Source organism: Pyxicephalus adspersus, chromosome 11 (genome assembly GCF_032062135.1).
Source record: "Pyxicephalus adspersus chromosome 11, UCB_Pads_2.0, whole genome shotgun sequence".
In the NCBI taxonomy this organism is placed as follows: domain Eukaryota; kingdom Metazoa; phylum Chordata; class Amphibia; order Anura; family Pyxicephalidae; genus Pyxicephalus; species Pyxicephalus adspersus.
In genome coordinates, this window is record NC_092868.1 from 19,743,651 (window position 1) to 19,755,938 (window position 12,288).

General features: G+C 37.0%; 1 protein-coding gene across 3 annotated transcripts in view; it reads left to right on the forward strand.

Annotated features, from left to right (window-relative positions):
* LOC140340209 (receptor-type tyrosine-protein phosphatase H-like) overlaps positions 1–6,394 on the forward strand; it is a 362,696-nt gene extending 356,302 nt beyond the window's left edge. For all 3 annotated transcript variants that reach the window (XM_072425256.1, XM_072425257.1, XM_072425258.1), the window contains one exon: positions 1,054–6,394. In XM_072425256.1, coding sequence (XP_072281357.1) covers positions 1,054–1,203 — 150 coding nt within the window. In that variant the 3' untranslated portion in view covers positions 1,204–6,394. The remainder of the gene's footprint in view (positions 1–1,053) is intronic.
* The last annotated feature ends 5,894 nt before the right edge of the window (positions 6,395–12,288 follow it).

A 12,288-nucleotide genomic window follows, 5' to 3' on the forward strand; every position in this document is an offset into this window, starting at 1 on the left:
GGAGAGGGAGAATGACAGAGCGGCATCCTGCTGTGCGCTCTCTCCCTTCCCTTGCATTATGATCGTTCGCTGTCCATCGTTTGTGGATCCACCAGGGCGGTTGTTCCGATGATGGACGACGGGTGCTGTACACACACCAGATTCTCGTCCCATATCGGCCCTGAGCTGATTATCGGACGAGAACCATTGGACATTTGTACATAACTTTAGAGAGAAGCTGTTAGTCCTGGTGTGCCTGGTGTAGTAGCTTCTTGCTCTAGCCAAGCCATGGGCATTCCTGCACTTTGATTCTGCTTCAGAGGGAAGCTGGGCTGGGGGCTACTCCTACAACCCTGTGACATATCCATAGACACAGCAGCATCTGAACTGACAAAAGATAGGTATTTGAAGTTCAGGTTACTGTGACAATGTAATTTATTAAATCTTCAGGAAGTAACAAAATAAAAAAGGTTTGAATAGAATAGTGTAACTATCAAGATCATTTTTCATCTACCTAGTTTTACCTCAAAAATTAAAAATAGGATTTAACATTCTCCTAAATTGACTATCCACCGGTTTATGGCCAGTTTGGGAATGGGGAAATGCTTGCACGTCTACATGGTTTCACTGGTGTTCCTTGACTAAACCTACCCAAGGAATAGTACTAGGACTGACAGAAACACTGATAATTGTTGTCCCTTCCCAGTCAAGGAAGCACCTCCAGCATTTCCTCCTCCTCTATCACCTGAGATTGGGCACATAAGTTCACTTAATATAAATGTGAGCGTAGAAAGTTCAAATGAGCAACTTTTTGATACATGCATGATTGCCTGTCCTTTACTGTATCTAGTTGCTTTTGGAATACCAATTTAATAACAATAAATAGTAATAGGTTAGAGTTGCCATTGGCATTTGAAAGGGGCCAATGTACTTTTTTGTGGGCTTGTTAAAAGTGATTTTCCGTTCTTCTTCTTTAGTATAACTGTCTTGTTTTTTCATTATTATATATATATATATTATATACAGAGATGTATTAAAGGGCATCTTTACTAAGTTCTTTTTATCTTTCTCTAGGAACAATATATATTTCTCAACAAGTGCATGCTGGACTTAATTGAGGAACCTTCAGAAGAAAATATTTATGAAAATCAGGTTCCAACAGATCTTATCTATGAAAATGCAGCAGTAGTCCGAAATTTCCAAAGAGAAAATGTACAGCTCTAAAGAACTAAGGATCCTGGCACTGGAGCTGATGAAAGCAACATGTGCATGGCAAGGAGCTTTCAAAGGATGTTCATGTGTCTTAAGACTTTTTGTTTAAAATATAAAAAACTTTATATAAAAAACGTACTTTAAAAAAAAATATAAAATAAAATCTATGATTGCATACAAACATTATATATTCATTAAAATAAATTGTGATCAAATTAGAAAGATCAAAATGGATCATAAAATTTATTAGAATAAAATTTGATTGCCCCCTAGGCAATAATATAGTTAATGTATAAATGCTTTTAAACAATGTTGGTTTTATCCATAGCATTGTTTCTTTTTATTTTTAAACTTACATTATAAAGATTGTTGAACTGTAGTGCTTTGCTATAGGCTACACAGAAAGTTTTTGAACATTTTTAAAGTTTTTTTAATTCATAAGCATCACTTGAAGAACCACAAAACTCAGCAGGGGACACACTGTGTTTGACACACCTGAGAGTGTCAGATGGCAGCATACAATGCCCATAACTGTATAGAAATGAAATTTCCCTTCAGGGTCACTTTAATAAGGTTTCATAGTAATATGTAATTGATTCTGAAAAGTATTTTGATAATAATGCACTTTGTTAGATAATTATACTGTATGTACATATTGATAATAATTTTTGTTTTTATGATTATTAGTAATTTTTATTTAGGAAGAATAGCATATAAAGTACAATAGGTAAAGAAGCCAACCAGGAACTAGCTTTCATTGTTTTGAATGAACATAGGATGGCAGTTGAAAACTGCCTGATTATGATTACTGAAAATCATTGTTTTTTTTCATTTAGCTGATGAATATTTAGCACTGAGTTAAGGCAGACTTTTCGCTAAAACATTATGTAAGTTGTCATTACTAAATTGGTTCTAAAACTACTCCTTGCCTGGTTGGTGTTCTGATTTAGTCTCGTAATGTTTCAGGTGTGTAACAAAAACTAAAAGATCGGTTAAGTCTAGGCAGTTCACATTCTTTAAATGTATTTAATCAATGGCAACTTATATATTCTCTCTTTGCTAGGTCAAATTTAAATTAAATTTAAAGTGATTTGTTGTACTATATTTATATCTTGTTCCTGGAAAGCTGCACACACATAGATAACAAGATGTTGAGGAAAGTTGGTTTAAAATCCTATAAATAAATGAAACTATTGGGCAAACTGCTCCTCCCAAGCTCATAAAAGAACAACACTTTCTATGCCCTCATGTTACATGCCCTGTTAAACTTTGTCCTTTGACGAGAGGAATGTAAATCTGGGAGATGTTAGATTGTTCAGCATCTGACACATTTTCATGTGTCCTAAATGTCTGGTTCACTGTTTTTAACTAAGCTTACTTCAGCTTGCCCCTATCACACTATTGTGTCCTGTAGTAATGTAAGGAGCAGCAGAATTAACATTTTTTTTTTTTTTTTAAACCGATATTTAAAAGGAATTTCTACAAAATACATGCATATTTTGAATTCACCTTTTAGATGATTCAGGCTGCTGGCATGATTCCTGCCTTGTATGTGCTACTAGAACTAGTTCTGTCACCTCTGCAATGTCTTGGAGGGCTGAATCGAGATTTTCGTTTGTTTCAGTAAACCTGAGACAAATATGGACTGTAACTAATTAGTACTATACCCAGAAAAGGACAAAGGTGTCCTGTTTTTTTGCCCATTATTAGTAGTACTCACATGTTATGCTTATAAATGAAAATCATTTTGCCATATAGAGGAGAGGTATTTTTGGGGATAGGGTTTTTTTTTAAGAAAAATGATCTGGATGTCAAATATATTAGATTTTGGGCCTCATTTACTTAAATTCTTAAAATGTAAAGAATATACACTATAATAGGAGAACTTATGAGGTCCAGCAATCCTAGAATGGATTTCTTAAAAATACATTTGCTTTTAGCTGCCAGATATATTAAACCTTCAACTAGGTCAAAGCAGATAATAGTAAGAATTACTGAAAGTTCAGTGGAAATGCAGTAAGACTATTTATAGTCATGTACATGCAATTAAAATGAGCATACTCTTTATTACAAATAGCATTCGAGGCACATACAGGTAGTCCCCGAGTTAAGGGCATCCAACATACGGATGCCTCCTAGATACGAATGGGGCTTCCCTAATCGTTCCTGTGGACAGAGGCTTAATGAGGGGAAGGGGGCGGTTGGCATGACTTACAGAAAATGTCTTTTGCTGCAACCTCTTGTAGCTCTTTAATGACCAAGACCAACTCTGTAGTTTTTTGCATATAAAACACAGCTTGTTTCAGAAGTTATTTAATGTCTAGGCTTCATTTTGTTTTTTTGCTTTATTTGTTATTAACTCACAGTGAGGATTGTATACAGTAACTGACACCACGCTGCCTAATTTTTGTTGAGATAAACATCTGTCCTAATTGCATGTATTAAAATATTGTACCTGTTCCAACTTCCAACATAGAAATTCAACTTAAGAACAAACCTACAGTCCTATCTCGTATGTAACCCAGGGACTACCTGTACATATAACTAAATTAGCACAGTAACCTTTTTTACACTTTGCTCTCCAGTCTGCTATGACACAGACAATGTTTTACCATTCAATAGCCATTTTTTAAAAACTTAAAAAAAATCCACTCCAGGTTTTCTGGTTTACGTTCAACCATGATGGTCTATTTTCTCCATTCTTAGATAACTTCACTAAATTAGGGGCTTTGTATCACTGACCCGAAACAAAAATGTTATTTGAAAGTGTACTTTCGACCATATTTGTTTCTGGTCAATTCTTTGCCTAAAATAGAGACTGCTAGATCAAAATGACAGCCAGACTTCCATTCCTTGTGAAAAAAATTAATTATTAGCTGCTTTGATTTTTTTTTATTATAGGTTTATTTAGGTAATCTAATTGATGTTTAAAAATCTACTCATGTACTCTCTGTTGGAATGTAAAAGCTGGATCATGGTACAAATTAGAGAGAAACAAAGGATTTTACTCTGCAAAATAGTTTTATGCCAGTAGTTCAAACAACCAACAATATGCAATTCTGCAGTAAATATGGGTGGTCATGGGTAATGCAGCAAACCTGCAATGGATTTGGTTTAGAATTGTACACATTTGCCAACTAATAGCAAATGATTATAATACATGCATTCCAGGTTTGCTGGATTACCCGTGTTCCCCCAAGATAGTCTATCTTCTCCAGTCTTGTAGAGCTTTACTAAATCGGGCCCATTGTTTATGGAAATATCATCAAGCTGAAAACCACTAAGAGGTAATACTATTTGAGAAAAGAGACATGTAATGTCTTTTGTCAAATAACTATCTCCCTGGTGTCTGGTGGCTTTTTGTAGGCTATATTTAGAAACTTGTCATAGAGTTGATCCAGGAATGTAAACATTGCCAATTAACCTCCTGGGCATTTCACTGTTGTCTGGATTTCTGTACCAAAATTTCTAATTTTTGTACTGTTTTTCATGAAATTTTTTTTTTTTAAATTGTAGACCTGTAACTTACAGAAATATGTCTGAACAAGGGTCCAGTAGATATTCCGAATATAATAAAGTTTGAAACACACAATCATGTAAAAAAAAATTAACTTTAATAAAAAAATTAAATAAAAAACACAAAAATCAGCTTAAACAAGAATGCATAAATAAATAAAAAATACTGAAAATTCAATAATTCGGTATACTGTATAGTACTATATTTTTCTAAAACACCTCCCTAGTGTAGAGTCCAACGTCACATACCTATAGACAAAACCACATAAATATATTTTGTATTATTTTGTATTGGATTGGATACAGGACTTTGTATTGAATCCAATACAAAATATTTGAATTTCCCGCTACGACCCCCGTCGACGGGCCGTATGCACTTACATCATCAGGAATCGTCGAGGGATGCGTACGTGAACGAAGAGTGTTCTAATTCTTTCAGTACTTCCATGCAAAAAGCGTTAAATTTTTTGCATGGAAATTTATTTTAGATTGTAGGCTATAATTCTTAGGCATAACTCACCGAAATATGTCCAAAATTTAATAAATTTAATAATAAACTTTAAAAATTTTTTTTATAAAACATTATAAAAAAAATCTTTAAAAAAAAATAGTGTATAATGTATTGTAACTGTACAGTAGCTTATATAATATATATATAATAAAATTATATATATATTATATAAAGATTTCTTTGTATTGGACGCAATACAGCTTTTGTATTGAATTCAATACAAAGTTATTTAAATTTCCCGCCCCGCCTCCCGCCCGCACTGACGCTTGCAGTGACGTCACCAGGAAACTCCGGACATCGTCACTGCACACGCCGGGTGAAGACTGAAGACAGAAGACGTCTTCTGAGGAGCTGCGGAGACAAGGTAAGTGTTTTTGTTTTTAATTGTAATCCGATTGTCATACAATGTTGTATGACAATCAGATTGCACTGTAACACTTGTTTCTATTTTTAGCTACCCCGAACCTGGTTCAGGGTAAATGATTGTAGCAAGTTTTCTTACCCCAAACCAGGCTTGGGCTAACCTCCCAGGTGGTTAATGGTTTTTAATCAATTCCAGGTTTGCTCGACCACTAAGGTTCTCCTACAACAGTGTATATTCCCTAGTTTTGGAGAGCTTTAATAAATCAGTTCCTAACACTCTTCATGAGTACATAGTGCCTGCCATCCACTGGTTGTCAACAATAATGCATAAAAGATAATTTAGGAATGAGATATATCATAACCAACTGAAAAGTGCAAAATTACCCTCCATGTATGACATAAACCTTATTGGTCTTTTTTTAATTACTATTTTAAATATTAGCAGTGACAGCCATGTTTTGTGCCCTAGGTTTATACTCAAGTCAGTTTTTTCCAGTTTTTCTCTGGTAAAAGTAGGAACGACATTTGTATTTGGATTAGAGTACTTTCTTCCAGCTTTTACATCCATTTCTCCTTTTCCTTCCTTGTTAGTGTCCCATGCAAATTAGGAGACAAGAAATGTGAAACTCTTATACGTGCTGTATCAACTAATCCACAGTATAGCTAGTATTTTTCTAGTTTTGTAAAAATGTAGCTATATCCCAATATGGGAAACAAAAATGATTGTACTGCTCTTGCATAAAAAAGTGTTAACATTAGCAAATTGTTAAAAAATAAACAAAATGGCAATTAATAAAAAAAAAACTATTGTGAGAGGTTTGCTAGTGTTTATTGTAAAAATGTGTAGTATATGTTGAACGATCTGTCAGATATTCTCTAACAAAGAATATATATCAAAGAGGAATTTTCCTTGGTCACATGTGCTGACAGTTGCTGTAACTTGATTCTCAGCCCTGTTTTGTCTGAAAAGACTGAATGCATTGAGAAGGAAAATGATTTTATCATAGACTCCATGTTGTTTATAGCCTCCATTTTGTAGCAGAACTTTGTAACTGCATTGAAGCAATTGGAACATGCCCCAGCAAGTGTTCTATCAAATAAAACTGCCCGCGAAATAAATCCATCCGGGAGGCGTATACAAATGTGGGTGTAAAAATTTCAAGGGGCGTGTACAATGACTTCATAGGCAAAAAAGTTTGATAGCTGTGTTTGTGTGTGAATGCTGCATGTCATGTTCTGCAGCTTTACATCTTTCTGAGTACAAACGTCCATATCTCCTAAACACTATGTCGTACCAACTTGAAGTTTTCAGGGTATGCAGAAGACCCTTATAGCTATCAGTATCCCAAATTTATTCTCCCTACCTTTAACAACTTTCAAAATCTGGGGGGTCAAAATTTTAAAAACTAGTGAAAATTGAACATCAGAGTTGCTGTTTTAAAAGTAGGTGTGTCTAGAAGCCCAAATTTAAACATACATATTATGGACCCCCTGGGGCCACTTACATAGCAAAAAGGTGTGAAATTTATACCTACCTGTCACAAAACTAGAAATGTCACACTACACTACCCTGTCCCCTACCTTGATCCCAATTTCACTGAAATGGAAGATGTACAAACGAAAGAATGTAGGTGCAAGTGGGGGACACCTGTTCACCTAACACCCCCCAAAATTTCATCACTAAGGCATCATCAGAACTCTGCCCATCAAAATGATTTGCCCTGAACAAATTGTCTGAGACTTCTCACACCTGAACCCCAGTTTCTCTGAAAGGGGAAAGGGGGGGGGTACAGGTGAACAAAATTAGAGGTGCAACTGGGGGACACATGTGTATATTACCCCCTAGAATTTCATGGCTAAGGCTTTGTCAGACCATAAAAACCTCTACCCATCCAAAAAATTTACCCTGTTACACATTGCGGGAGGCCTCTAACGCAATTTATCAGCAACAGTGGAATACAGGTGAACAAAATTAGAGGTGCAAGTGGGGGACACCTGTGGCTAACACACCCTAAAATGTAATCGCTAAACCATCGTCAGCTCATAAAAAACTCATGCCCATCAAAAAAAACTACCCTGGTACACATTGGTGGAGGTTTCTAAAGCCTGAAACCCAATTTCCGAGGCACTACAAGCCTTCAGCAATGTGTAACAGGTTGTAACAGCACCTCTAATTTTGATCGCCTGCCCCCCCCATCAATCTAGAGAATGATGAGGGGGTACCTCTTTTTGTTCCAGAGAAACTGGGGTTCAAAGTAGGGAAGGAGAGAGGGTAATGTAGTATGACATTTCTAGTTTTGTGACAGGTATAAATTTAGGGGTCACACCTCTTTGCTATGTAAGTGGCCCCAGGGGGGTCCATAATTTAACGTACTTTTAAAACGGCAACCCTGATGTTCAATTTTCACTAGTTTTTTTCTAACTATGACCTCCATATTTTGAAAGTTGTTAAAGGTAGGGAGATGCAGTTTGCAATACTGTTAGCTATAGGGACCCCTGTGTACCCTAAAAAGTTCAAGTCGGTATGACATACTGTTTAGGAGATATAGGGGTTTGTACTCTAAGAGGTGTAAGGCTGCAGAACATGACACACAGCATTCATAAACAAACACAATTATCAAACTTTCCCGAAGATGTCTTGTACACACCCCTTGGAATTTTACACACCCATTTATACACGCCCCCCAGTAGATTTATTTCACAGGTAGTTTTATTTGATAGAACAGCACGGCTTCCAAGCGGGTGGTGGCCGCTAAGAGGAGGGAAGTTACTGGCTGTCCATCCTATGGGTAATGGCAATGTCATCCAGAGACCCACATGGTCTCGTGGAGTTGTTTTGGGGTGGCTCCCAGCCCTGGAAGGGGGAGAGGCCACCCCACCCTCCACGAGAGACGTGAGAGAAGAACAGAGAGACATGTGGGGACTCACAGATTACAAACTGGGGAAGATAAAATCTGAGATGATTTAAAAATTGATGAGGTATGATTTTATTGGTATTCATGAAAGCAGAGCTCAAAATATTTGGAAGTTGATTCATTTGGAATATATTTGTTAACTATAGCACTTACTGTTATCTGTATGAAAGTGTTTGAAATAAAGTTTGAAGTCACCTTTAAAGATGTGTAAGAAACATTATTGTTTATAAACATTTTGGGTGTTTTATGGAGGATGGACTCTTGTGACAATTATTGATTAGCTTGGTTAATGTGTTAGACGTAGTATTTGCGTAACGTTATGGTATAATATTGAGAATCCTTCTAGGGACACTGATATGAATAGTGGTTTTGGATCTATAGAAGTGCACTTGGAATAATTTGGTGAAGGTAATAGGTCACATAAATTAGGACATTGATTAAAGGGTTGAATCATCGAATGTTATACTTTAAATATCATAGTAAAGTAGGTAATTTATTGATAGATGCAGGTGAAAGTGAAAACTTGGATTGCAATCATGGAGAAATAACGGTGGCAGAATATGAATTGTATTATCTCTGATTGCATGCTCCCTTATTTGCCCTGTGGCCATTGCAATATTGGTGAAATGTAAGTGCATAAAGATTTTTTATTCTAAAAAAAATTTTGAAAATGTAAATATGTCATTGAAAAAGTTTGGAAGAATATAGGTGGAATTGAATTAAATGTAACATTTGGGTTTACTAGATCTCCCAGAAAAGTGCACTGGGGTTCCACGAAACGTTCCCCTTTTTTTGGTGTTATATACTGTATATGATTAAAAGGTTTTTTATGCTGGGTTTTAAAATTACGTTTATAAATTCTTCTGTTTTAAATGTGATGTTTTATTAAAAAATTGTTTCTAACTGTATGCATGTATGAGAATATTACACTGCCTAAAAAGTCCCATACTTTTTCTCTGTTTTTGTATCTCAATTGAATATTAGGGATGTGGCATTTTTTGATAGAAAAATAAATAATTTTCACGTATATATTCAAACTAAAGGTGTTAGAAAAATATATTGAATTATAAACTTTAGTATTCAGTGTTCAGTAACATCTTCAACTATTAAGTATTTGTAAAATTCACTGGTTAGGCCATTCCGTATTACACTGATTTACCTCATCTGAGCAAATTTAAGTGTTTGGATTGGAGTTCCCCCTCTGATAGGTGGTGTAATTGCAGTGTGTTTAGAAATGCTTCTTCCAATAGCTTGTCACAGCCACGGGAAGAGTACAACAAAGTGTAAAATCTGAGGACCTTATTGATGTCTTTAGGGGATTGATGTGGGGTACCTCTGGAATCTCTGATAGATAGAACATGGGCTGGTTTATAAAACCCTTTCACCAGATAAATAAGTAGCTTGCCCGATTTGTTTCTAAATCTGAGTGAAAAAAAGGGAAAGAGTATGTTCCACCAAAGATAGTTACCCCAGAGACTTGGATAGAGTACACTCTGGTGTGCCCAGCCTTGATTAGTGCTAAGGAACAAATTGGAAGAGAAAGGGAAAGACAGGCTTTTGTGGGGCACAGTAATTTTCTTAAAAAATTAAACTTTATTTATGTTAAAAATCCTAAAATCCTGTCTGCAGAGGTCCCCTATGCTAGTCCTAGACTAACATTGGTATCCTTGTCTCATGAAAGTATATGGGTAGTATTAGTGGTGAACCAAATCCTGTTTACAACAATAAACGTGTTTCCCACCCGACTTGTTTCGCCCCGCAAGGCTTCTTTAGGGGTTATTTGGGAGACTTGGTAATGTTGCTTAAACCTTTTTGCCAGGAAAGACTTGACGCCAGTTACTACTTGAAAAATTGCCAGATAACAGAGTAGGCGTGAATGAGAGTGCTTTGAGAGGGCCAGACTTGGCTTTAAGCCCCAGAATTTTGCAAAAGTGGTAAAAAAAATATTTAAAAAAATGGATGTTCCAGGTTTCAATGTCAAGAGGTTCTTAATAACTTGTTAGGTAGGTATGGAAAAGTTTTGTATAAAACAGAAGAATGTATGTATATATAGCCTGGCACTTAAGCCTAGATCGATTGTTGCTACTAATTGTGCAGCACTGGATATGACATTGTTCTCATATGTCGTGGTCGTAAAGTGGTGAACTGCGGGCAGCCGTCCAGTAGGAGGAAGAATCTGAATCTGAAGAATCTGGAGAATCAATATCTTTGTAAGAACTAATTATTTTGTCATGTTGTATCCTCCAAACGTCACATGCATGCTTTGCCTGAATCCACTTTTCTCTATCAGAGGGAAAAAGGGTAGCTTTAATTTGGCCAGAGATTACTCTGGCTTGTTGCCATGGTTAGGTGTAGTTCCGCTTGACAACATTGCGTCTAATCCAGACAGCGTGTGATGAACCAACAAAAAATGCATATGGTTCCAGTCTAAGAGATGAAGATATCTCCAAGCGTCTACTAAATTTACAGTAGAGAAAAAAGATTGAAAGGTCATTGGAATATTTTGGACAAGATTGACGGGAACTAGATTTCAGCTAAATTGGGCATTAAAGTCTCCAGCTATTATGATGTAGAATGTCGGCAGAACATCTGATTGTTCACATTGGGGCCGTTTTCTATATATTTAGTTAGGACTCAAAATGAAAGGTTAAAACAGCCCATCTTCCATCTAAGAGGTCACAAACAGTCTCCAGGAATTTTGTAGTCTAAAAGTTTTTTTGAAGCAGAATCAGTACTCCCGCACATTCCATGTCACTACAATAGTTAAAGTGGCTTAATATGAATAGCAAAAAAATATGCCTACAGCATAGGCAATGAAGTAGTCACACAATCAAGGGTCCAAGCGGAGCTGGCCCATGTTTGAAACCGTAAGATATCTTAAATAAGGAACATTAAAGTCTTTGAAACGTTGTGAGAGTTAGTTAAGACAAATAACATGAAAAACAAGAACCACAGATGTACTTGGAAGTATCCTTTGTCTAACTTCTATTTTACCTGATGTTGGGGTATATCCAAGAAAGTTGCAGAGTTCTTTGTGAACCATTGTCAACACAGTATTCATGATCAACCCAGTATCCAAATACATTGTTTGGGGAATGTCCTGGGTTGAAAGCAGATTTGAAATCAGCAATGTCATAATACCTGTCGGTTCCTGTGGGGTTCCCCACTGATCCGTCCTGCAGTGCACTGTGCCTGTCTGCCTCATCGAGCTGCCAAGTACAGCACTCGCTCTCTGTCTCTGCCTTAGCAGCACTTGGTGCTGCTCTGGTCTCACATGTCTGTGAGCAGTCTTGCTCACACTGACACAGAACAGAGAGGAGGAGCTCCTTAAAGAGACAGGGGCTATTTAGCTTCAGCAGCGAATGGAGGCTTGTGCTGTGACTTAGTAGCACCAGCTACTTTGCTACTCTGTGTTATGCTTCTTTGATATTCCTGTTCTGACCTGTGCCTGGACTCTGACTTTGCCTGTTTGCCACCTGCCCTCACCCGTGCCTGGACTCTGACTAAGTTTAATTGCCACCTGCCTGGAAACTAACTCAATTGGTTTGCCACCCGTCTCCACACCAAAGCCACTCCAGCTTACCTTCTCAGGGAGGGTGACCCAAGGGGTCATGTCCTGGTGACCCTCAGCCTGGTGGCCTTAAGGCTACTGGCCCATCACTTTTTGGGAGGTGCTCTGGTGAAGACCCGGTGTCACTTAGACTCTGTGCCTAGGGTGATCCTGCGCTACCTGCCTGTAGAAGACAGGAATCTGAAATCACGTTGTCGCGCTCAGAAAGACAGAACCACCCA